Source organism: Eretmochelys imbricata, chromosome 27 (assembly GCF_965152235.1).
Source record: "Eretmochelys imbricata isolate rEreImb1 chromosome 27, rEreImb1.hap1, whole genome shotgun sequence".
Taxonomy (NCBI): domain Eukaryota; kingdom Metazoa; phylum Chordata; order Testudines; family Cheloniidae; genus Eretmochelys; species Eretmochelys imbricata.
In genome coordinates this window covers 1,297,413-1,325,051 of record NC_135598.1, presented here as the reverse complement: position 1 = coordinate 1,325,051, position 27,639 = coordinate 1,297,413, and the positions used below count along the sequence as shown (strand labels likewise).

Genomic DNA, 27,639 nt, shown 5'->3' with positions numbered 1-27,639 from the left:
TCTTGTACACAAGATCAAAATTTTCAAAAACAGAGGTGCCTATAGGCGCCGACTCCGTGGGTGCTCTGGGGCTGGCGCACCCATGGAAAAAAAATAGGGGGTGCTCAGCACCCACTGCGATGACCAGCTGTTGGCAGCCAGGGATCAACTGTTTTGCGAGAGCCTCGGCAGATGAGCTGTTTCCTATGGGTAGCCTGTACGCAGCTGCGATCACCTGTTTGCCGGGTAGGCTCAGATCAACTGTTTCCTGCTTCCCTGCTCTGGCAGGGGCTGAGTGAGTCTCACCAAGGGAAAAAAAAAGCCTTAGGGTTGGCGTGGGCGGGAGTGCTAGGCTATCAGCAGCAGCACAGCCAGCCCCTGCTCACTTAGGGCTGCCCCACACCTCTTGGGCTGATGGCCACGTGTATGGTTGCTCCCTGCCAGCCAAGCTCGACTCCGGCCACAGCAGGCATCAGGTGACCCAAGGGAGCCTAGCCAGGCTGGGGCTGGGTGTAGTGATGGATTAGGGGGAGGAGAAGCCCTGGACCCTGGCAGGAGCTGCGCTGGAGATGGGGTGAGGGGAGAAGCCCCAGACCCCGGCAGGAGCCACGCTGGGCAGGCGTGGGGGGAGGAGAAGCTCCAGACCCCGGTAGGAGCCGCCCGGGGGTGGGGGGAGGAGAAGCCCCGGACCCTGGCAGAAGATGTGGGGCTGAAGTCCCCAGCTCGGGAGCTCCAGTCACCCAAGTGGCAGAAGCTGCAGGGCTGAAGCCCCGACCCCAGTCTGTGCAGAGCTGGCCTGAGCCCCTCTCTCTCCTGTCCCCCCTGTGCGGAGCTAGCTTTCGCTCTCAGGCTGTGGAGAAATTCAGTCCAAATCTACCCACATTTGTATCTCCATTTCCCCTATCATCACACAGGGGCCTTGGGGAAGGGGGCGGAGCTGGGATGGGGCACCCACCAGCAAAACCCAAGTCAGCACGTATGGAGGTGCCTATAGTTAGGCTCCTAAGGATGGGATTTTAAAAAGTAGCTCAACTCCCATTGAGTTCCAACTGCACACCCTAATGAAGGATTATAGCCTGGTTGTAGCATTTCAGCTTTCCTGGCATATGGAAATTTGTTCAGTATATTGGCAGATGGTATTAGTTGCAAATACAATGCAGGGTATTTATTTATCAGTGATGTGTTTGGGTTTGTGTTGATCTCTCAGTAAGGCAGTTAATGAGGCCCTGGACTTGTTTTTTTACAGCAAAGCTAAGACTCTTTATTTTCGGTTTTTACCCAAAACAATTCCCAGGCTTTACAAAAGCTAATGCTAATTTTACTAGCTTTACTAATTTTCACCTGAATTTTGGATCACTCATGTATATGAAAATTCTCCTTGTGTTCAGCAAATCCAATCTACTACATTAATGGATGTGTGGTTGTGAATAATAAAGTAGTCTAAGTGTAAATGCAAGTCTGTCAAAGTAATGTAGTGGACGATACGCACACACACGCATGTGTGTGCATTTGTATACGTACTGTTAATGTATAGTTAATTTTTTGTACTTCCTGTCCCATAATATTAACCCTGATATTTACCCAGAAAACTGTGAAGTTTAATTTTTTTCACTGATTTTCACCCATTTTTAATCTTAATTACAACACTGATAAATTCCCAGGAAATTTTAAACAAAATAAAAACAGAAATGAGGGGTCTTGAACGTAGCTGAGCACTTTAAATCTGAAATTTCCTAATAGACAAAAATCTCTGTAAAATCTGAAACTCTCCTAACAATTAGGAAACTAAACAAGTCCAAAACACCCACATTAGTAATTTAAGACTATAAATGGGAAAAAGTACAAAACTAGTCACATCTCATTTAAGTTTAAAAATCTATTTAATTTTAAAAATATTTTGTATCCACCCCACATCTTGAGGTGGGTGGTATGTGTCTCATTGGGATGTTCTGCTAGCTAAGTGATCTGATTGGCTGAAATTTTTTGTGGTGTGTGCCAACTCAGTTGTTTGAGGGTTCTCTGAATCTCTGAACCTCCTTCTAGTATCTTGTAGCAGTGAAGTCCTTCCTACTTTTCCTTATGCCAAGGGCACTGTATGACCACTTTGCTCCTGGCTTTTATTTTTCTGATTGTGTTGAAAACAAAAGAATAGAAATATTATATTGTTGGAAAAAGAAAAGGAGTACTAGTGGCACCTTAGAGACTAACCAATTTATTTGAGCATGAGCTTTTGTGAGCTACAGCTCACTTCATTAGATGCATTCAGTGGAAAATACAGTGAGGAGATTTATGTACACACAGAACATGAAAAAATGGGTGTTATACACACTGTAAGGAGAGTGATCACTTAAGATGAGCTATTACCAGCAGGAGAGCGGAGGGGAGAAAACCTTTTGTAGTGATAAGGGGATAAAAAGAAAAGGAGTACTTGTGGCACCTCAGAGACTAACCAATTTATTTGAGCATGAGCTTTCGTGAGCTACAGCTCACATCAGATCCGATGAAGTGAGCTGTAGCTCACGAAAGCTCATGCTCAAATAAATTGGTTAGTCTCTAAGGTGCCACAAGTACTCCTTTTCTTTTTGCGAATACAGACTAACACGGCTGTTACTCTGAAACCTGTCATAAGGGGATAAGACACTGTGGGGGGGTTTCAGAATTTAATTTTCCTCACCATTATGCAACTTTTAAGCTTTTAAATCGCTATGTTTTTCTCTCACACTCATTCACTCTGATTCAGCTTTTGGTAACAATCTAACATACAAGGACAGAGGAAATCGATTTTCTAAAATAGTGAAGATTACTTCATTCAATTACAGGCAGGCAAAGAACTATTTAAAAATTCCAATAGGATAACATTTGAGATTTTTATAAAGGGGCAGATTTCTTTTGGTTGTGGTATGTGGAAAGAATTCTCAGGAGTGAACACAAATAGATCTGTTATCCCTGTAGACCCCACCACTAAGTTCCCGCTGCAACACATATTAAAAGATGGCTGTTCTCAGTTTAGTTTAGTTTTATTGCATCAGTCTCTCATCACTTTACTAATAGCTAATGCAGTCCTTGGAATGCAGGGAGACAGAGTAGCCAAAGCTAATACTGCTGTTGCTTATCATGAATGCAAATGCAGCACCCTTACCCGGAAGTTGAAGGTCATTTCAATGCTTTCGATGCTGGAGAAAACTGCAGCTTATCCAACTATGCTTTTGAGAGCAAGCCCAAGCTGTAATTGGAAAATATTGGAGGGAGCATGGGATTATAGAAATGTAGTACTCTGGTTCTACTTTATAGTTTTAATAGTCTATCAGTGACTTTTTGATCGTTTTTGAAAGGTTAAATTGTTGGTGACTTAATTTTATGGAGTTTAGGTCAGACTTTATTCTCTGTGCAAACGGTCAGTTAAGGAATAATATCACATGACAATTCTTGAAGCTATCAGCAATGAAAGCCCATGGGTGGAAGATTTGTATTGCAGCGGAATTTATACACAGTCCTGTGAATACATTCTTAGAGCCCCACGGATATGACCGGACCATTTTTGCGGATTGCAGATCGGATGCGGATACAAAATTTGTATCTGCACAGGGCTCCATACATTCTCTTATATCCTTGTCCCCATTCTTGAGCATCTGTCAGACACCATCCAAGTTATCTAGTTGATGAGTATCGGTACACCTTTGGGAGTCTGTAGCCCCAAAGAGTATGTCTACACTGCAGCTTGGAGCATGCCTCCTAGCCCGGGGTAAACAGACTTGTGATAGCTCAGCTTGAGCTAGTGTGCTAACAAGAGCCACATGGTGGTTGAAGTGCCAGCAGAGGCTTGGGCTAGCCACCTGAGCTTGGACCTAAGGGAGCGGATGAATTCTAGGTCGGGTGGCTACCCCAAGCTTCTGTTGGTGCTGCAATGTTTGCACTAGCTTGAGTCAAGCTTGCATGAGTCTGTCTACCCTGGCTGGGAGGCATGCTCTCGCTGCAGTGTAGATGTAGCCAAAGAAACTGACGGCAGCAGACTGAACAACACACATCTGTTTTATAACGTTAGTAAATCTCATTGGGTTGGTCTAGTCCTCTGTGTGGTAATGACTTAGTACATGTGCAGCTTCATAGAATCTCAGGGTTGGAAGAGACCTCAGGAGATAATCTAGTCCAACCCCCTGCTCAAAGCAGGGCCAATCCCCAATTTTTGCCCCAGATCCCTAAATGGCCCCCTCAAGGATTGAACTCAGAATCTTGGGTTTAGCAGCCCAGTGCTCAAACCACTGAGCTATCCCTCCCCCTAGGGCTGAGTCTGTCATGTTTCTGTTGAATACAGATTTGCCCTGCCTGCACCATTACTGAAAGCATGACTGATATTCTGCAAACCAGGTTTTAATCATGTTTTTTAATAATTGTACTGAAAACAGCTTTACCCCATCTATTTTAGGGCTCCTACCAAGTCAGCTGTATCAGCACTGTAATTAGAACTGGTTGGGAATTTTTTTGATGAAACACTTTACATTTGAGAATGGCAAGTTTTTGAAACTGAACCTGTTTGTTGGGAAAGGATAGATTTTTCACAAATTTATAGTTTCAAAAACTTTTTTTGGGGAAAAAGTTAAAGGTCAAAAATTAAATGTTTCATTTGACCCAAACATCATCTCCCCTACTCCCCCCATTTTTTAATTTTCAAGAAGTGAAAATTTTCGGAATCTCCACACTTTTCCCAGGTTGGGAAAACGGTTTCCCATTCAGCTCTAGTTGGAATTAGTGGTGATTTGTAAATTTTCGTCGTTGTAGACCTAGCCAAGCTGTTCAGCTCTTTCCAGCACTAGCTGAGCGGTGATGGTGGTGGGGGGGGGCCCTTTGCTTACAACCATTTCCAGGAAGTTGACCCATTGCGAGCTGGGGTGAAGCAGCAGTAGCGTTGATTAATATGAGGCATATCTGTCCAAGCAACAAGCCTGGGAACTGAACCAAAGTGCAAGAAGATTTTACTGGACTTTAGACTTTTTTGTCACAGTAAAAGTTACCCGTACCTCAATTGTGTATAGTGGTAAAATGTGAATAATGGCAAAATGTTCAGTGGGAAAGCAGTGCTAGGCAGGATAAAATGGTTTTAAACACCATTATATTTCTATAATGGTAATAAAACATGTCTGCTGACATATTTTGTGAGAGTCAGTTCATTTAAAGAAATCAACAGCAGTTTTCACTGTTGCGTAACTTGCCTAACTTGTAAATTGAAAGTTAAATTTAAGAACTCAGTGCAGTGGATTAGCTAAGAAACACATCAGCTGGAAATGTGAAATGGATTTTTAGTTAACTTGTTTTAACTGTCTTGATGGTCACTATTTTTGTCTCATTGAATAATAAAGTGGAATCCATCAGTGGGAGATTGCTTTTCTGTTTGTTGTTCGGATTCAGAATCTCATTCTTCAGTTTTTGTGACTTACTGATGTTATGGAATACACATTATTATAATTCTACCTCTGCAGTCCCAGTTAATGCCAATCCTGGAGACTGATGCCATAACAGGAGCTGTTAATATGTGAATTAGTTGCCAGTGATACTAATGATCTTTACCACACTGTAGCTGTTCTATTTTTAATTGTAAGCCATCATAGCTACTTCCAAGAAGAAGATTGGAAAATATCCCCTGGACATGCTGTTTGGGAGAAAAACATTTTCAGCTAAGTTAACAGTTTGAGAGGGAGCCAGTTCCAGGGAGAATGGTGAAGAAGGGAAGCAGAGGAAGACAAATAATGCTTTTTAAAAGCAGCATTTCCACAGCAGGCTCCGTTTGTCACACAGTCCATGGAAAGATGAGACTGGAAGCAGCATTTTGACCACGTTATCAAGTAGACTGGGATAATCCCTGAATTTGCCCTGTGTGTTTTCCTACCCCATGTGTTGGTCCTGTACCACTTTGATTCTTGTGTTTGAATCCAGGTTAGAATTACCAGATTTATAATCATAAGGGCCCTTTTAAACCCATGGAAGTGATCATTTTATTAGAGAAGTATGTTTGATATGACTTTTAACTTGAACAGCTGCACGTGATAATTAAACAAATAAAGTTCCTGCATCTGTTGGTGTTTTTTCCTTTCTTGCCAGAACATGAACTGTAGAAAAGTCATCTTAGATTAATCCCTTAAACCTTTTTAGTACTGAATGGGGCTAGATTTCAGAGTCCAAGATTTCTGTTTGCAACAGTGACATTTCCTGCTTCTCTCACTCTTTGTCCATATTCCCTCAACACTGTTTTAGCATGACCACCTTGCAAAATAATAGAATTCAGCCTCCAAAACCATTAAAACCTTAGGATCACTTCTGAAATGGGGATCACTTTGGTTGTGATTTTTTGAAACATGGGACTGCACTAAGAGTGCCACAAATATTTTAGATACACCACTGAACATTCTACAGCTAGTAATCATTTTCAGTCCCCATTGACTGGGTTAGAACAGACAACCTATTATAGAGGCAAAGCACTCCATATCCCATTAGCAATCACCTGAGCCAGTCAGTTCCACCCTTCCCCTAACTACCCAGTTGATAAGCAAGGAGTGATAAGTGCAGAACTGTTGTATGTCTCCTGTTTCTCACACATCTGGCATAAGAAACCATTTCTCAAGCTGCAGTGACGGATCCCTGTCCAGGCTGACAATTTCAGAACGAAGGAGGCTCCCCTGATCTAGTATGCAAGCTACAGGATTCTCTGTATTCCCCCCCAAAGGAACAGGATACATCATTGCAGTCAGAGGACTAATTTCCTGTATTGTTAAAGATAAAAAGATTTTCGTTTTCTACTGTTGAACAGTTGTATATAAAAATGAATTATAAAATTCTTTCTAACTAGTTTTACCCTTCCTTTAACTCTCCATAAACCCATTATTCCCACATGTATTGCCATTTGGTGTCAGCACCCTGAATGCTGTAATGATCTTCAGAGTGTTCTTATGGGACCTGAGGTCTACACGTAAGACGTAGATTAGCCTGTTTCTCAGCAGTGTGAAATATTCACACCCCGTGAGAATCAGTTAAACTAACCTAAGCCCCAATATAGACTCTGCTAGGTTGATGGAAGAATTCTTCTGTTGACCTGGCTACTACCTCTCGAGGGGATGAATTAACTACAGTGATGGAAAAATCCCTTCCATTGCTATAGCAAGTGTCTAAACTATGACACTACAGTGACAGCATCGTAGCTGTGCTGATGGAGGATCTAGTGTAGACATTAGTAGAGTTCTGTTTGCATTACAGTAGTTAAACTTGTGTCGGTCCTCTAATGTCAAACCTGGATTATTGGGGTTTATAAACAGTCTGCAAACTCTCTCCAGCCTGAAACGTGGCACACAGTATTTCAGGCCGGGAGCAAAGAAGGTGTGAGTTACAGAAGTGAGAGTGTGATAAATGTGAATTGATTTTATTGCTTCTCTTAAAGGGTATTCTTTTGCAGGCCTTCAGTCCTTAATACATGAGGCCTCAAATTCATCCTTAGTTTATTTCCCTGACTTCAGAAGTTATTCCAGGAATGACTTTGACCAGTCTCTTTGGGGATTTCAGAGCAAAAATGTATATCTGGAGATAGTTTAAGAAATCAAATACTTGGCTACTAGCCTCATTACAGCGGGAAGGAGATTTCTGGCTTATCAGATTTCCTGTGAGGCTTAGGGCAACTTATTTGTACCTCAATTTCACCATGTGTGTAATAAGTCTATACCTGTGCCAAACGCTTTGAGATGGAAAGTGCTTTAGGAGTGCAGTTCATTTTATTAATAATGATTTCAAAAGGTTTTTGGCATACAATAGCAGGCAGTTCCAGCAAATATTAATAGAGCCTAGAGAGCTCAAAAACTAAACAGGATTTACACATTGAGCATATTTGTCTCAAAGGTACAGTACTACTGTAGAATATCTAATCCTTTTTTTACAATTCTTTAGGGCAGTTCCTCAGCTGGTGTCAATTGTCATAACAAAGGAGCTATGTCAGTTTACACCAGCTGATGATCTGCCCCTTGGACTCAGTGCGGTTGTAGTGTAAATGATACATGGTGTGCTCTTTGAATTTTTCCTCTCAGTGTGCGCATGTAGTCTTCATTTCATCGACTCACTGTGAACGATCCTGAGTAATCTGCCTGGACTATAGTTTCGATAGCCCTTGATTTAGAATGCCTGTGAAGGGAAGTACTTTGAAGTTTAATAACTGCTGCACTAGTGAGCTTTGTATTTCTGAAGCAGTTTATTTCTGCATATGGAAAAAAGGTTTCAGAGTAACAGCCGTGTTAGTCTGTATTCGCAAAAAGAAAAGGAGTACTTGTGGCACCTTAGAGAAAGCTCATGCTCAAATAAATTGGTTAGTCTCTAAGGTGCCACAAGTACTCCTTTTCTATATGGAAAAAAGTGAGTCTGTTCTGTAGATGAAAGACTAGGTTTTGGGGGACCTGCATCTGTTGATTCAGGGAGAGGGTGGGAGCTTCATCATAGAAGACAAGATGCGTGTGAGGTGACAAGAATCATCAGATTTTCTTATTGCCTGCAGAGAGTAAGATCACTTAGGAAGTAAAGCCCACTCCCTCCCATACAAGTGCAGCTCTCTTCCCCTCCCACCCAAATGAGGCAAGAGACTCTCCTACAGAGGTCACTCTTTCATCATTTTCCATCACCAAAGTGAAACTCCTCAGTGCTTGCAGGACTCTGGCATATCTGGTGGAGAACTAGAGAGCTCTCTTTGGGTTTCTCTGTTGTGAAATTAGATCTTTGCTTTTCTTCAGCAAAAGAAATCAGGAAGCCAAGCCACCTCCTTGAATTGAAACTTGAGATTACAAAATTGTAATTGTGAACAAGAGCAAGTCTTGAGTCTCATTTGAATCAGTGAAAATATAAATAATACAAGAAATTACTTGGTGTGGTGCAGAGAACACAAGCTAGAAAGGAATGCTCACTATGGGGGTATAAACAATTGTAGCTGAGAACATAATAGACCTACCTTTACTCCATTACAGAGCCAACAAAGCAACAATGTTGTCTTTAATGCATTGGTGTTTTTAAATATTTTTAAACATTTGAAGAAAACCTTCCAAAATGAAAATGCCCTTTAGGAAGTGTTGATTAAAACAAATCAAGAAAACCCCACCGTATGCATGAGGCTGTTAATCTACATGAACATGCTGAAGCTAAGGAAAGAAATAAGGTATTGATTGCTTAAATCCAGAAAAGGGTGTTAATTTTAAGAGAAGCAAAACCTTGCTCTTCCTGTGAGACAAGCCAGTGTACTTTCCTATCTGGACATCTCTGCATGTTACACCTGGGCTTATTGTTCAGTGTGAATGTTAAAAACTACATGTACAGCACACATGGGATGGAATTTGTGGTACTCTTTGATTTGGTACTGTTCTGTACAGCCTGGCAAGACTTGGGCACACTTCCCAGTCTCAGCTAATAGCTGCTGGGATTGTTACAGAGGGAGCATAGAAATTGCCATAGTGGATCAGACCCATGGTCCATGTAGTTCAGTATTCTGACTCCACAGTGGCCAGCACCAGATGCAAGAAACCACCTAATCCCTAGTAGTTTGTCTTAAACCCTGAAGTATGAAGTTTTAATATCCTCCCAAAGTTAATGTTAGCATTAGCTTTATAATTCTGGATATTCTTGTTATCCATATAAGTGCCCAATCCCTGGCATAACCTTGCTAAATTCTTTGCCTCATAATGTCCTATGGCAATGAGCTGCACAATTTATACATTACATGACAAACTATGCTTTGAATTTCCCAGTTCCATTCAGTGAAACTTCAATGAATGTCCCTGTCAAGGTTCCTTCCCCACTCTGAACTCTAGGGTACAGATGTGGGAACCTGCATGAAAGACCCCCTAAGCTTATTCTTACCAGCTTAGGTTAAAAACTTGCCCAAGGTACAAACTTTGCCTTGTCCTTGAACCGTATGCTGCCACCACCAAGCGTTTTAAACAAAGAACAAGGAAAGAATCATAGAATATCAGGTTTGGAAGGGACCTCAGGAGGTCATCTAGTCCAACCCCCTGCTCAAAGCACGACCAATCCCCAATTAAATCATCCCAGCCAGGGCTTTGTCAAGCCTGACCTTAAAAACTTCTAAGGAAGGAGATTCTACCACCTTCCTAGGTAACGCATTCCAGTGTTTCACCACCCTCCTAGTGAAAAAGTTTTTCCTAATATCCAACCTAAACCTCCCCCACTGCAACTTGAGACCATTACTCCTTGTCCTGTCATCTTCTACCACTGAGAATAGTCTAGAACCATCCTCTCTGGAACCACCTCTCAGGTAGTTGAAAGCAGCTATCAAATCCCCCTTCATTCTTCTCTTCTGCAGACTAAACAATCCCAGTTCCCTCAGCCTCTCCTCATAACTCATGTGTTCCAGACCCCTAATAATTTTTCTTGCCCTTTGCTGGACTCTCTCCAATTTATCCATATCCTTCTTGTAGTGCGGGGCCCAAAACTGGACACAGTACTCCAGATGAGGCCTCACCAATGTCGAATAGAGGAGAATGATCATGTCCCTCGATCTGCTCGCTATGCACCTACTTATACATCCCAAAATGCCATTGGCCTTCTTGGCAACAAGGGCACGCTGCTGACTCATATCCAGCTTCTCGTCCACTGTCACCCCTAGGTCCTTTTCCGCAGAACTGCTGCCTAGCCATTCGGTCCCTAGTCTGTAGCTGTGCATTGGGTTCTTCCGTCCTAAGTGGAGGACCCTGCACTTATCCTTATTGAACCTCATCAGATTTCTTTTGGCCCAATCCTCCAATTTGTCTAGGTCCCCTCTGTATCCTATCCCTGCCCTCCAGCGTATCTACCACTCCTCCTAGTTTAGTATCATCCGCAAATTTGCTGAGTGTAATCCACACCATCCTCCAGATCATTTATGAAGATATTGAACAAAACCGGCCCCAGGACCGATCCCTGGGGCACTCCACTTGACACTGGCTGCCTACTAGACATGGAGCCATTGATCACTACCCGTTGAGCCCGACAATCTAGCCAACTTTCTACCCACCTTATAGTGCATTCATCCAGCCCATACTTCTTTAACTTGCTGACAAGAATACTGTGGGAGACCGTGTCAAAAGCTTTGCTAAAGTCAAGAAACAATACATCCACTGCTTTCCCTTCATCCACAGAACCAGTAATCTCATCATAGAAGGCGATTAGATTAGTCAGGCATGACCTTCCCTTGGTGAATCCATGCTGACTGTTCCTGATCACTTTCCTCTCATGTAAGTGCTTCAGGATTGATTCTTTGAGGACCTGCTCCATGATTTTTCCGGGGACTGAGGTGAGGCTGACTGGCCTGTAGTTCCCAGGATCCTCCTTCTTCCCTTTTTTAAAGATTGGCACTACATTAGCCTTTTTCCAGTCATCTGGGACTTCCCCCGTTCGCCACGAGTTTTCAAAGATAATGGCCAATGGCTCTGCAATCATTGAAAGAGCCCACTTGGAGATGTCGTCCCCCAAAATATCCCCCCAAGCCGTACACCCCCTTTCCTGGGGAGGGCTTGATAAGAATCCTCACCAATATGTACAGGTGAGCACAGACCCAAACCCTTGGATCTTAAGAACAATGAAAAATCAATCAGGTTCTTAAAAGAAGAATTTTAATTAAAGAAAAGGTAAAAGAATCTCCTCTGTAAAATCAGGATGGTAAATACCTTACAGGGTAATCAGATTCAAAACATAGAGAATCCCTTTAGGCAAAGCCTTAAATTACAAAAAGACACACAAGCAGGAATATACATTCCATTCAGCACAGCTTATTTTACCAGCCATTAAACAAAAGGAAATCTAACACATTTCTAGCTAGATTACTTACTAACTTAACAGGAGTTGTAAGGCTGCATTTCTGATCGGTTCCCGGGAAAAGCATTACACAGACAGCCAAACCCTTTGTTCCCCCCACTTCCAGATTTGAAAGTACCTTGTCCCCTCATTGGTCATTTTGGGTCAGGCGCCAGTGAGGTTACCTTAGCTTCTTAACCCTTTACAGGTGAAAGGGTTTTTGCCTTTGGCCAGGAGGGATTTTATAGCACTGTATACAGAAAGGTGGTTACCCTTCCCTTTATATTTATGATCATAGAATCATAGAATATCAGGGTTGGAAGGGACCCCTGAAGGTCATCTAGTCCAACCCCCTTAACTTGTGTTACAGGATCGTCCCCTTAACTTGTGTTACAGGATACGTAGAGCGGAAGCTCCCAAGCTACCTTTTCTAGACCATTCAGTATTATATATCCTTTTTATATGCCCTTTTATTCATCTCCTTTCTGAAGAAAATAATCCCAATTTTTTAAATCTTTTCATGTCAGAGTTTTTCCAGACCTAGTAATTTTTTACCTTCTCTGAATATTCTGCAACATCCTTTTTTGAGATGGAATGACCAATACTGCACATAGGAACCAGATGAGGCTGCACCAGTGATTTATATGGCATGTTTTTCAGGTTGTCTTCCACCTCATTCCAAATCTATTCAAACACCTTGTTTGCTTTAGAATGCAGCTGTGCATTGAGCCAAAGTCTTCTATGAGTGTCTGAAATTGAGCTCAGATCAATTTTTTCTGAGTAGATGTTAATTTAGAACCCTGTAAACTGTATAAGTATTCTCATTTTCCCCTCCAGTATGCATTACTTTGCATTTACCAACATTTAACTTTGTTTGCCATTGTGCTTCCCATTCATCTAGCTTGGTTATGTCCCTTTGAAGTTCATCGGTCTTCTCTGGACTTCATTAACCTAAGTAACTTTGTCATCTAGAAATCCCACTGCCCATGCCCTTTTCCAGATTCTTGTTAAATGTGTTAAACACCAAACCTAATACACGATCTTGAGGCATCCATCCTGCTGTTTATCTTTTGCCATGATGGCATCCATGACCAGGATGGTGATAGTGAAATGCTTAGGGAGATTAGAGAAGCTATTAAAATAAAAACTCAATAATAATGAGGGATTTCAACTATCCCAATATTGACTGGGTACATGTCACCTCAGGATGGGATGCAGGGACAAAGTTTCTTGATGCCTTAAATGATTGCTTCTTGGAGCAGCTAGTCCTGGAACCCACAAGGGGAGAAGCATTCTTGATTTAGGCCTAAGTGGAGCACAGAATCTGGTCCAACAGGTGAATATACCTGAACTGCTTGGTGATAGTGACCATTATATAGTTAGATTTAATATCCCTGTGGCAGGGAAAACACCACAGCAGCCCAACATGGTAGCATTTAATTTCAGAAAGGGGAACTACACAAAAATGAGGAAGTTAGTTAAACAGAAATTAAAAGGTACAGTGCCAAAAGTGAAATCTCTGCAAGTTGCATGGAAGCTTTTTAAAGACACCATAATAGAGGCTCAGCTTAAATGTATACCCCAAATTAAAAAACATAGGGAACTCCAACCAGGGATCTGTTCACATCTCAAGCAAACAGGAAATGCACCACATATTGCTCCAGAGGAGCCTTCAGTTGCCCCTTCCAGGTTGACACTCTGCTTCTTCCTTGATCAGACCAGTTCAACTCTGCCTTTCCTCCGTTATCACTCCTGCCATGAGTTCAACGATAAATCCGGCAGGACAGAGCACAGATCATTCTGATCTCCCACTTCTGGTTTTCCCAACTGCCTATGCACATCATCCCAGCCACCAATCATACTCCCCAATGTGGTACTTAAACCTTATTGTACCTGCAAAGAACAAAACCAATCAGGAAATCCCCAAGACAATCCATTTCTGTAGCAGAAAGAATCAGGAGGTACATGAACTGTACCCAGAGAATCTCCAAATGGATCTCTGGCTTCATTCTACTCTATCAGCTATTGAACCTTCCCTTCCCTCCCCAAGGGATAAGAGCTGCTCATTCCACCATAGCACAAGCAACAGCAATCACATCACTTCAGGAGGTATCCTTTGACATCTGTAAAGCAGCTACGTGGAGCTCCATTCACGTGAGACATTATGCCCTGCTGCATGATTCCTCTGCTAATGCCTCCTTTGGGATGGTGGTCCTCTGCTCATCTCTACCCTGTACATCCTCTCACCTTCCTCCTACTTAGGTACTGCTTGTCAATCACCCACAGTGGAGTACAGTAGGGACCATCCCTCAAAGAAGGAGAGGTTACTGACCTGAAACTGGAGGCTCTTTGAGATGTTTGGTCTCTATCTGTATTACACTACTGTATTCCCATACCCACTACCCACCCTCTTTCCCCTCTGCTTCCACTCTTATCTGATTCGTGGCAGAGAAGGAACTGGAAAGGCAGACGATCTGCCCAGCCCTTTATCCCCTTGTACAGAGACACTAGGTGAACCAGGGTGCATGTGCAGACCAACAAACACTACTTTCATATTCTTTGGCTCTGGGTGCATGGTGCACATGCATAACCCACAGTTTACATATCTCAAAGAACCTTCAAATATAGGTCAGTAACCTCCCTGTGATGGGTTGGGCCCTCCGTCTGGGATGCCACCTGATATACTGGGGTCCCACTGAGCCTGCCTGTTCCACCAGCCTGGGCTTTCTCACCGTACTCTTGCTGTGCCAGGTCCTCAAGCCATCTCTAGCACACACACAGGTAAGGCCACACCCAGCTGCAGATACAGACTGAAATCAGCTCTGTGTGGGAGGATTCAGCTAAGGGATTTACCCAGCACTCACGTGCACACCTCCTTTGGGGTGTAAACCCAAAATTATATTGTCTTGTGCTGTATAGAGAGATCTGTAGAGCGCAAGCTCATAAAAATTGCCCCCTCCCTCAATGTGGAGGGAGATATACACAGCTTTTTGCTTTCCTCCCTGTGCAATATGAATTACACAAACTGGTTTATAGAAAACAAAGATAAATTTATTAACTACAAAGGACAGATTTTAAGTGATTATAAGGGATAGGAAACAGATCAAAGCAGATTACTAAGCAAATAAAACAAAACACGTAAAATAGGCTTAATATATAAAAGAAATTGGCTACAAATAGTAATTTCTCACCCTAAATGTTGTTTTTTGCAGGTTACAGAGTTTCTTAATCATAGAATCATAGAATAGAATCATAGAATATCAGGGTTGGAAGGGACCTCAGGAGGTCATCTAGTCCAACCCCCTGCTCAAAAGCAGGACCCATCCCCAATTAAATCATCCCAGCCAAGGCTTTGTCAAGCCTGACCTTAAAAACTTCTAAGGAAGGAGATTCCACCACCTCCCTAGGCAACGCATTCCAGTGTTTCACCACCCTCCTAGTGAAAAAGTTTTTCCTAATATCCAACCTAAACCTCCCCCACTGCAACTTGAGACCATTACTCCTTGTCCTGTACTCTTCCACCACTGAGAATAGTCTAGAACCATCCTCTCTGGAACTACCTCTCAGGTAGTTGAAAGCAGCTATCAAATCCCCCCTCATTCTTCTCTTCTGCAGACTAAACAATCCCAGTTCCCTCAGCCTCTCCTCATAAGTCATGTGTTCCAGACCCGTAATCATTTTTGTTGCCCTTCGCTGGACTCTCTCCAATTTATCCATATCCTTCTTGTAGTGTGGGGCCCAAAACTGGACACAGTACTCCAGATGAGGCCTCACCAATGTCGAATAGAGGGGGACGATCACTTCCCTCGATCTGCTCGCTATGCCCCTACTTATACATCCCAAAATGCCATTGGCCTTCTTGGCAACAAGGGCACGCTGCTGACTCATATCCAGCTTCTCGTCCACTGTCACCCCTAGGTCCTTTTCCACAGAACTGCTGCCTAGCCATTCGGTCCCTAGTCTGTAGCTGTGCATTGGGTTCTTCCGTCCTAAGTGCAGGACCCTGCACTTATCCTTATTGAACCTCATCAAATTTCTTTTGGCCCAATCCTCCAATTTGTCTAGGTCCCTCTGTATCCTATCCCTGCCCTCCAGCGTATCTACCACTCCTCCCAGTTTAGTATCATCCACAAATTTGCTGAGAGTGCAATCCATACCATCCTCCAGATCATTAATGAAGATATTGAACAAAACCGGCCCCAGGACCAGTCCCTGGGGCACTCTACTTGTCACCGGCTGCCAACTAGACATGGAGCCATTGATCACTACCCGTTGAGCCCGACAATCTAGCCAACTTTCTACCCACCTTATAGTGCATTCATCCAGCCCATACTTCTTTAACTTGCTGACAAGAATACTGTGGGAGACCGTGTCAAAAGCTTTGCTAAAGTCAAGATACAATACATCCACTGCTTTCCCTTCATCTACAGAACCAGTAATCTCATCATAGAAGGCGATTAGATTAGTCAGGCATGACCTTCCCTTGGTGAATCCATGCTGACTGTTCCTGATCACTTTCCTCTCATGTAAGCGCTTCAGGATTGATTCTTTGAGGACCTGCTCCATGATTTTTCCGGGGACTGAGGTGAGGCTGACTGGCCTGTAGTTCCCAGGATCCTCCTTCTTGAAGGTAAACTGCACTGTTTGCAACTTAAATCTCCAGGTATACCCTTCATAGGCTGACCTTTTTCAGCCTGGTCCCAGTCCTTTTCCCAGATCAGTCTTAGGTGTTTACAGCAGTCATCCTGGGCAGGGATCCAGTGAAGAGCTGGCGACCATGATTAAATCACACTTCAGCCTTAAATAGAATTTACATATGGTGTGAATTTTTTGTTTCCCAGTCTGACTCCCAACCCCCTCCCTCTTAATGGAAAAACACTGAAAGCCCAAGATGGGGATCTAGTACAAGGTGACATGATCTTATGACCTTGCAGTGTCAAAGCAACCATGAGACAAGGTTTATTTGTAATGTCCACAGGAAGGAGCTCCAGGAAGATGGGAGATCAGCATCTTCAAAGACCCATTCCATTGTCTTTCCTAATGGCCCATTCAGGCTGATTGCCTACTGTCTGGTGGGCGTTTCCCAGGTGTAAACACTTTTGGAATTGATAGTTTATATTCCTAACTTCAGATACAGCCATGATACATGCATACAAATAGGATAATCACATTCAGTAAATCATAACCTTTCCAATGATATTTCACAAGACCCATCTTGCATCAAATACAACTTAGTTATGCCATATTCATACCATAAGCATATTTCTATGAAGAATATGGGTGTACTGTGACACTCCCTGTATGTCAACCCGTTCTCTTTTATCCTCTATTTTACTGACACATTCAAAGAATTTTAACGATGAGATGCTGTTTTCCGTTTGCAGAAACCGTGCTTGTTAGACCCTATCATATCATGATTTTCCAAGTGTTTTTATTCTTTTTTAATTATTGTTTTAGCCTTATATCTATAACTGGCTAATTGGCTTACTGGTCTTCACTTTCCTAGATCACCCCAGAACATTTTTATATATAGGCACACTTGCTATCCTCCAGCCCTCCAGTACAGTTGCAATTTTTAATGGGTAGCAAAAATATGTGAGCGCCTCACTAGAGATGATTTGTATGGCAATAGCAAGCCCTCTGGCTGACTGAGGTGTTGTACTGGGATCATTTGGTACTTTGCTGATGATTAAAAGTGAATGCAGAAAAGAGAATCTTGAGAACTAGGGGAAAACATTTTATGTTAGTCTTAAATAGCTTGCTGCTAAATTACACCTTTTACTTTTAGTGTATTAGATGAGTTGGCCCTTTTATTATGTCTATCTTCCGGTTGCTGTGATGGCATAGAAACAGTAAGTTCCCCCTGATTATAGTAACATGCATGAATTAAGACAAAATACTAACTGACTTAAACTGCTGTTCTGTACTGGACACTAATCCAAGGGGCATATCCTACTAGATTGGGAAGACTGTTTCAGTCAGAGGATTGGTGCCCTCTTAATTCCATCAGATTTGATGTAGTGAGAAATTCAGTATAGTAACTGAGGTGAAGTAAGGTTCAGCAATGATCAGCACAAGGGAAACTTAATGTAGCCACTTCAGAAAAATGCTTTTTATCATTGTTCTCAAGCCATCCTTCAATATACCATGCATTAAGATCAGCTTCCAGAGGGATCCCCTCATTCTGAGTGTTCAGTCATACAGACAATATCCTACTAGGATAGAACTGTAATGAGTTTAGCTTAAAATGAATGAACCACCTGTGTATTTCTGAGGATTGTCCCTCTAGTGCCTTGACATGTATCCAGTTAATTTCAGGTTCTGTTGGACTCTTGTTGGCAGCCAGTGGGGTTGAAAAGTGATATGATAGTGATGAGTCTCAGCAGGAGAATTAATGGTTCTTTACTGAATTCGAAGAATCTCTGTAATTGGCTTAACATTTACTGAGTACAAGTACTGCATTAAAACATGACTTTTTTCACTGAATTATATTAAATTACTTCATTTATAAATTATCACAATAGAGTATGAAATGCATTTCACATTGTCCACAGATACTACCCAGCTTTATGGTTCATAGCAAACCTGAGGATATGGAGCTACCTTAATGAAGATATTTACATGTTATAGCTCCACATCCCAGGTTTGGCATAGAAATTTTGAAGCAAATGTTAAACCTCTTCAGGTCACACAGTAATGTTCCCTGTTGTTTCTGTTAGGTGCACTTACATATGTAGGAACTTGATACCATGCATTTTGATCCTTTCAAGCAACTTGAAGTAATTTGTGAGACTTAACATCTATGGGGATTTGCCTTTTTCCAGGTTAATCGCTTTAATAAGGTGGAGGACCGAGCAATTTTTATCACTGATCGACACCTTTATAAAATGGATCCTATGAAGCAGTATAAGGTGATGAATACCATCCCACTTTACAACGTAAGTATGAGGACTGGAATCCAATGGCTTCAGAGTTCTAATCTCAGGCTCTGACACACACACTCCCTCTGGTCTTGAACAAGGCACTTAATTGACTCAGTTTCCCCTCCTGTAAAATTGAGATGATACCTACATTTGCATCACTTATATGTTTAATGTTTGTAAAGCGCTTTGAAGATGTAAAGCACTATTTAAATGCTGCTAAATAATGTTCCTTTTAATTCCAATATGTATATGAAGGCCAGAAACCAAACTACTCATTATGTTTTCCTCTTCAAATTGTTTTATTGTTTGTGTACAATACATTGCAGGATTGTGGTCCCATAAAATGAGGTTAGAAAGTCACAGCAGCTCTAACTCAGAATTTCCATGCCTTTGTGGGTTTCTCTAACCCTTAATATTTGAACGCGTGTTGATAAAATGTATATTAAATAGTAAACAGAGCCAAATATTGAATTGGATTGGAGTATCTGGTCATCAGGCTAACAGAGACTTAACTCATATTGACAAAGCAGGAGATTATCACTGGTGAAGAAGGGGTGGAAAGAGCTGGCCTTTTAGCTCTTCAGTGTCCCTTTTAGCTGGTTTGCTACTACTTAATTTTCGCAGCCTGAGTTAAACCTGCTTCAGAATGGAGAGGGGTAACTAGTGGTGTTCCCCAAGGGTCAGTCCTAGGACCAATCCTATTCAACCTATTCATAAATGATCTGGAGAAAGAGGTAAATAGCGAGGTGGCAAAGTTTACAGATGATTCTAAACTGCTCAAGATAGTTAAGACCAAAGCAGACTGTGAAGAACGTCAAAAAAATCTCACAAAACTAAGTGATTGGGCAACAAAATGACAAATGAAATTTAATGTGGATAAATGTAAAGTAATACACATGGGAAAAAATAACCCCAACTATATGTACTATATGATGGGGGCTAATTCAGCTACAGCTAATCAGGAGAAAGATCTTGGAGTCATCGTGGATAGTTCTCTGAAGACGTCCACGCAGTGTGCAGCGGCAGTCAAAAAAGCAAACGGGATGTTAGGAATCATTAAAAAAAAGGGATGGAGACTATCTTATTGCCCTTATATAAATCCATGGTACGCCCACATCTTGAATACGGCATACAGATGTGGTCCCCTCATCTCAAAACAGATATACTGGCATTAGCAAAGGTTCAAAAAAGGGCAACTAAAATGATTAGGGGTTTGGAATGGGTCCCATATGAGGAGAGATTAAAGAGGCTAGGACTTTTCAGCTTGGAAAAGAGGAGACTAAGGGAGGATATGATAGAGGTCTATAAACTCATGAGTGGTGTGGAGAAAGTGAATAAGGAAAAGTTATTTAATTGTTCCCGCAATATAAGAACGAGAGGCCACCAAATGAAATTAATGGGCAGCAGATTTAAAACAAACAAAAAAGGAAGAAGTTCTTCACTCAGCGCACAGTCAACCTGTGGAACTCCTTGCCTGAGGAAATTGTGAAGGCTAGGACTATAACAGGGTTTAAAAGAGAACTGGATAAATTCATGGAGGTTAAGTCCATTAATGGCTATTAGCCAGGATGGATAAGGAATGGTGTCCCTAGCCTCTCTTTGTCAGAGGATGGAGATAGATGGCAGGAGAGAGATCACTCGATCATTACCTGTTAGGTTCACTCCCTCTGGACACCTGGAAATGGCCACTGTCGGCAGACAGGATACTGGGCTGGGCGGACCTTTGGTCTGACCCAGTATGGTCATTCCTATGTTCTTATGCTGTAGTTAGTACAAAACTACACGGGCTGGTTGGGCTACTTTGGCAATGTCACAGCTGTACAGAGTCCCACTGAATGTACGGTTAGGATTTCATCAATAAATCTGGGTATTCCTTTATTGTAAATGACGGTGAAAATGGGGAGTGGGGAATGAATAATATTTGCTGCATATGTAGCCATAGTTACTAGCTCCCTCCCGCATCGTTAGCACTGGTTCTTTACTCACCATCCAGCCCTGCTGCATGCTTTGCTCTTCAACCAGCCAAGAAATGCCCCAGTGGCTCATGAACACACACCGTAGCTCTCTGCCTAATGGGTTAACATCTGCCTGTGTTAGCCACTTGTTCTAATAAGAATAGCTATTGCAATAGAGCATTGTCATGGAATCAGTGCCTCCTTTGAAAACAGGCCTTGCCTCTAAGTTTATGTAGCAGCTGTGGGGCGTTTTCCTGGGCTGATGTTCTGTTCCATTCACATTATTTCCTAATAGTACAAAATGAAATTGTCAGCTGGTTTGGTAGCTGGATGGCTGACTCCAGACAACCCAAACCAACTTATGAAAAATATACAAGGAATCTAAAAAGCAAACTGTACGTTTGAAGCAAGCTGCTGGCTTTTATTTTTGTTTAAGGAATCAAAATTCATTTGATCCCTGAGTTAATGAAAATCTGGTTTCTGATTTATGTTCTAGTGAGCAACTGTGAGCTTGCTATCCCATTGTCTCAAACCAAATGGTTAGATCAATACAAGTAACTTGCTACATTGGTAATTGAAATAAGTCCACATTTATCAGATGACCACTGTCATCTTTGAAGGAAGTGTTTCACATTAAACCTATATGAAATAAAATTTTAAAGGCTGAGCTTTGTCTCTGCGTTCATCTAGCAGAGGGAGACTATATTATTCTGTAACAACGTTCTATGCCTTGATACGGACAGCTATCAGCCTGAGCACAGCATGGCTTGCTTGGAAAACTTCTTAATGTTTTAAAAATTGAAGGTCACAAAGAAGTCAGATCTACAGTCTTGTGCAAGTTGCCTGGAAAACACATTTTGGGTGCGAATAGCTTGTTGTTGCAGTCCTTCCCATAGAACATCCATTCACATGAATGGAGCGAGGACTTCCCAGAAGTGCTAGTTAAGGACACTCACTACACTGGACTCAATCTGGACTCCTGTATTGAACAGTCTCCTCAATCTAAATAATTGTGAAGAGACCTTGGGGTATTTTGTAAGAGGGGTAATGGGGCAAAACGAAAATATTCTGTGAACTATAGAGACCTCAGAATGTTAGTGTTCTGAATTGGAAATGCTTTATATGAGCATGTCGTCTTCAAACACTGTAATAGTAAATAACTACTTTGCAATCCTGGGCCCCTCTTCATATATGTTTTAATTACAGGGAACAACCCTTGGGAATATTAGAATAGGACCAAAGAAATTGCATCATAGTGCTGAGGCATGCTGCCTGAATCCTTGTTATATTGATTTACTGTTGAGCTAGTGGCATCCTGCAGGAATGGGCAGTGAGGAGAAGAGAATGCAGAGTTGAGATGATTTAGACACAATATGTGAAATGTTTTATTTTCATTTTTACAGGGCCCCCTAAATTAAACCCGTGCCTGTGATTTTTGCTCAAGCTCATCCATCGTTTCTTTCTATTTGTAGATTTGTTTCGTACCTTATCTAGTGATTTGAATGTTTGCGGTTTGTCCCTTACCATTTGAGCTGCCTAGTGTAGTTCTCATTTTTCAGCACATATGGTCTCTTCAATAATAGCACTGGTTTTTATATTGGTGTATATTTTGATGAGGGAGGTGGCGTAAGTAGCCAATTAATAATACAGGTGTTTTTCTTTGTTGAAAAAACACAGTTCTTTGGATTGATGTGGATGTTTTAAAGAAGTAAATGGATGATAATTACCACCAGCCTCTGTGCTTGCTCTATTAGATGTTCCTTGCTAGAAAGATATATGTCCATCTGGAAGATGGATTGCCCTTCTAATGTGTACAAGGGTGAACCAGGCTGAAATTCATCTGCCTGCCAGCAATATTCACTATCAACATTTCTAAAGCACCCTATCAACATGGCAACATCCTTAGGGATGGTGTTTCCATGGCGATCTCATTGGAGACAGTCAGCTGATGTCTGGTGCTACCCGTGAACTTGTTTTGAGCTCAAGAAGCCATCCTGTACTTTACCATTTTCTTTAACTGCTTATTGCTCATATGTAATGGCAAAGACTTTCCCTTAATGAATGACTGCTTAATGCAATTCAGATCCTGGATTTTGTATGCTCTCCTTGTCTCTTTACAAAGGAGTCTTTGATTTTGAGTATGGAGTTACAAACTATATTTGTTTGAATATGCTAGACATTGAGGAATCTGGCATTAATTACTCTGGAAACATACTTATATATTATTACAAACACACGTCTTGACATTTTAATAAAATCTAGGCAGAAAAAAACCCTTAAAGCTCTCTGGAAAAGGGGAAAATTCAAAGGATTTTGGTATTTTTGTTTCAGAGATGTCTTCCTTACTCCCAGTTTATTACAGCCTTGTCTGGATTAAAGTGTTTCTATTTTGAGATTCTGTTATAAAGTGAGTGTGCTGGTAATAGTTTTAATGCGGCATTCATTTTAGTCGCCCCTCCAGAGGGGAGAAACTGATTTTTCAAGATGGCAGAGGGCAGTTTAAAGGTGATTGACAAAGCAGTGGAAGGAATTTCTTCTTTGGCTACTTTTCACAGTATATACATATATTTCTGATTTTTAAAAAGGACAGACTTTCAAAGTTTTGAGTTTTTTCTGACCTTCACAACTAACACCCCGGAAACTGAATGATTACCATTCTTTGTACTTAGTGAGACAATTTTCTTTCCTTTTTATGTGCTGTGTTCAAGATTTGGTGTTAATTTTTTAAGCCTGAGATAGAAAAGCAAGAGAATTCTTTGTTCAAGGGCTGTTGGCCTCCTAAAGCAGCTCAGTTAATTATTAATTTTTAAACAGGCTTTTAAAATTCATTGATTTCAATTCATTTTTTTTCCCTCCGTTAGATGCACATTTAAAGCCCAGATAGCACTAACCCATGAGGTTCTGTTGTGATCAATGGCATGATATTTAAACATGCAAATTAATTTTAAGGGACACTGTACACTCAGGCAGCTGACAATTTCCATGCATGAAGTGTAACTTGTTTAAAAATTGTTTTATAATCTTTTTAAGTATTGTGGGTAGTGGAGAGTAAAATCCTATTGTGTGCAGGAGATCACTGCTGGGTATTTGACATATTAAAATGAGTCTGTATAGTTTGTGTGAAAGCTTAGTCCAGAAGCAGTGAGCTGCTCTCAGATCAGAACAGCATGAGCACCTCTGAAGAGGGTGAATAGTCCAGGGCTCTTTTGTGCCAGAGATCTGTACAAAATTTGGTGGCAGCTACTGTGGTGTTCATTACATATACTTTTGGGGGATGCCACAGTCGTGTTAAGCGTTTGACTGGCCTTGTGGGAGGATTCTTGATGTACCCTGACCAGTTCTGAAAATCAGACAGGCTTCTCAGGGTACAGAGTAGTCTCTGACTGGATTAGCATAAATGTTTGATCACAGGATATGGGAGTTTGTAGAAGGAAATTCTTTTAGAAAAGAAGGCCTGAGTACTTTCAGGTTCCATCAGTATTATGCTTATCAGGTTCTTCCACCTCATTTTTAGAGGATGAGCATGTTCCTGGTATCTCCGGACATTTCTGGAGAGGAGCCCTGCAATCCCTGATGAGGCTCACAGAAGCTAAATTTCCAGAGAAGAATGTCTGCTGTATCTGATCTTTGTGGAGTTTAGTGTTGTTGTTTTTTTCCTGGGGGTCTCTTGATTTTCCTGTTTCCTTATATCTTTTATATTATCTGCACATTGTTAAATACAAAGGGCTACATTAGATTGTTAGCTTGAGAGAAAGAAATGTGTTCTCAGCCGTGCTACCATTCTGCTACTGGCTTCCTTTGGAAAGGAAAAGCAGGGTTGTGGGCCTACTGCCACCTGGCATAATGGTATCCCTCCAAAGATACTTGGTGGTAGGCACTCCAAACAATTGGAAACAGGTTCCTCCATTTTCAGAGGGGGGCACAACACCGAGAAGAATGGGGCCCTGGTCAATGACCTGGGCTCCTAGGTGCTATGATAATACAAATAATAAATACTACTAGTAATCCCACAGAAAGTTGGGCCAGACTGAGTAAGGTCTCGGGAGTCTATTCTTGTCCTTTGTTTCAACTGCTGGCTTCCAGGATAATGTGTGTTTCAATCTTCCCTTCTTTCCCTTGAGTTTTTCTGGGCTTTCAGGGGGAGCATTGAAAAAGCCACGCATGCTAAACTCTCTCATGGAAATATTTGGTTCTGTGATCCTTTCAGAGCTAAAAACTGAAAAGATGGGATAGCATACTGAAGTAGATGGTCAAAATTAAAGATGGAAAAGGTATATTAGATTTAGTCCTTTCCTCTGGTAGTGGAGGATTGTTACCAAGATATATGCCATAAGACTATTCTGTGCTTTCTCTCTGTAGTTGACGGGATTGAGTGTCTCCAATGGAAAGGACCAGCTTGTGGTCTTCCACACAAAGGATAACAAAGACCTCATTGTCTGCCTCTTCAACAGACAGCCAACTAATGAAAGCAGAATTGGAGAGCTGGTTGGAGTCCTGGCAAACCATTTCAAGAGGTCAGTTATTCTGTGAAAGTTCAGAATCCAGCTCATCAGGTCTGTGATGACCCTTAAAGTTGTTTGATGAACTTGCTTTGTATCAGTGCTGACTCATTATACTGTATTCTTTCAAATATCATATTGCCTCTATATAAATCCATGGTAGACCCACATCTTGAATACTGCATGTACATGTGGTCACCCCATCTCAAAAAAGATATATTGGTATTGGAAAAGGTTCAGAAAAGGGCAACAGAAATGATTAGAGGTGTGGAATGGCTTCCGTATGAGGAGAGATTAATAAAACTGGTACTTTTCAGCTTGGAAAAGAGATTACTAAGGGGGAATATGATTGAGGTCGAAAAAATCATGACTGGTGCGGAGAAAGAAAATAAGGAAGTGTTATTTACTCCTTCTCATAACACAAGAACTAGGGGTCACACAATGAAAGTAATAGGCAGCAGGTTTAAAACAAACAGAAGGAAGCATTTCTTCACACAACGCACAGTCAGCCTGTGGAACTCTTTGCCAGAGATTGTTGTGAAGGCCGAGGGTGAACCTATAACAGGGTTAAAAAAAAATTAGATAAATTCATGAAGGATAGCCATCAATGGCTATTAGTCAGGATGGGCAGGGATGGTGTCCCTAGCCTCCGTTTGCCAGAAGCTAAAAATGAGTGACAGGGGATGGATCACTTGATGATCACCTGTTCTGCTCATTCGCTCTGAGGCACCTGGGATTGTCCACTGTCGGAAGACCGGATACTGAGCTAGATGGACCTTTGGTCTGACCCAGTATAGCTGTTCTTATGTTCCAACGTTATAGATGAGCAGAAATTAAAGTAGATGAAGATGTGTATTCCACTTAGGTGTGTGCATGCCCAGTGTGCCAGAGCCAGAGAGATTTCCTAGCAGTACCCATAGAGGGGTGGCTCACGTGGCTGTGGCCCTTCCTCTGGCTATATGAGGCAGTGCCGCCCTGACCCCCCTCAGTTCCTCCTTACAGCCTGTGGTTGTAGCCTCACCACCTCGCAGATAGTCTGAGTCTAGTTTCTTATTGTATATAGCTAGTAGTAAGTGTTAGCTAGTAGTCTCTTTTCCCCAGTGATGCTCTCACCAGGGCGTGTGGAGGAGAAATCCCCAACAGAGAGCAACACCACATGTGGGGATCAGTCTCTGTGAGGCCCGCCTCAAGGAGCATTGCGCTAGTGGTGTGCATCCCGTGCAGGGGCATCCAGCGCCTGTCTAACAGGAAACGGCACCGTCGACTTCAGGCCTGCAGAGGGATCCATTGAGTCTGGCACCATTGGACTCTCCTGCTAGAGAGTGCCAGGTGGGGGAGTTGGAGCTCCCTTCCACCCCAGACACATTTGAAGTGGCCAGGGACCTGATTGCCATACCGGCACCACAGTCCCCTGTCAGGCGAGATATGCCTTGGGCACCGCAAGGCGTGAGGCAAGCCCGCAATAATGCGGCACCGCTCGCCATCTCTGCGGCACCGTACCGCTCGGCTCCATTGTGGTCTCCGTCCTTGGAGTCCCAGTCATCAGACTCAGAGGCAGAGTCCTACTAATCCAGGCGCACCCAGCACCCGTCGGAGTGGTGCCGCTATAGACAGGAGGCAGGTCAAGGCCCCTCGATCGTGCATTGGTAAGGGCCTGTGCAATGGCCATTCTGGACCCCATGAGCATACCATCAGGCCCAGGACACTTATTCCAGAGGCTCCCAGTCAGTAATTTCGGAAAGTCATGCCCCTCCATCACCCCGGGACCATATCCCACCATGAGGCACCGAGACAGTTTTGCACCACGGCGCAGAGTCCTGTCTGGGTCCCGGCACCATGGCTGACATTGAGGCCACTATCAGCACCAAGCAGCAAGGCACTGGACAGGATGATTCCAGGGAGCTGGAGGGACAGGAGGGCCTGGTAATGCCTCAGGCGTCTTCGTCATCTTCGCCTGATGAGGTGATGGTGAGGTCGTCTTCCTTTGGGCCTCCCCCCATTGATGATAAAGCACACCAGGAGCTGTTGCGCAGGTTGGCTCATAACATGGGGCTACAGGCCGAGAAGGTGGTCAAATCAGTGGACCCCATGGTGGACATCTTAGCTCCTGAGGGGCCCTCAAGGGTAGCATTACCCCTCATAAAGACCATCACAAAGACCTTGCGGCAAACTCCTGCTTCTACTCCTCCCTTTTCCCCCCTCCCCCCCACAGCTAAGGAGTAGAAAGAAAGTATTTTGTACCCTCTAAAGGGTACAAATATCTATTCTCTCATCCACAGTTGGGGTTGTTGGTGGCAGCGAAAGAGAGAAAAGACAGGCAGCAGGGTCCAACTCTGAAATCTAAGGACTCAAAGAAGCTAGACCTCTTTGGCAGGAAGGTGTACTCTACTGGCAGACTCCAGCTTCAGATTCCTAACCAGCAAGCAATCCTGAGCATATATAACTTTAATTCATGGAATACCATCATGAAATTTAAGGAGT

The 27,639-nt window shown here is 42.5% G+C and overlaps 1 protein-coding gene across 1 annotated transcript in view; it reads left to right on the top strand.

The window, feature by feature from the left end:
• Nucleotides 1-27,639, top strand: part of MYO1D (myosin ID) — a 375,367-nt gene that overhangs the window by 233,098 nt on the left and 114,630 nt on the right. The window contains exons 20-21 of the mRNA XM_077806564.1: nucleotides 18,606-18,719; nucleotides 25,019-25,173. Of these exons, the coding sequence (XP_077662690.1) occupies nucleotides 18,606-18,719; nucleotides 25,019-25,173 (269 nt within the window). The remainder of the gene's footprint in view (nucleotides 1-18,605; nucleotides 18,720-25,018; nucleotides 25,174-27,639) is intronic.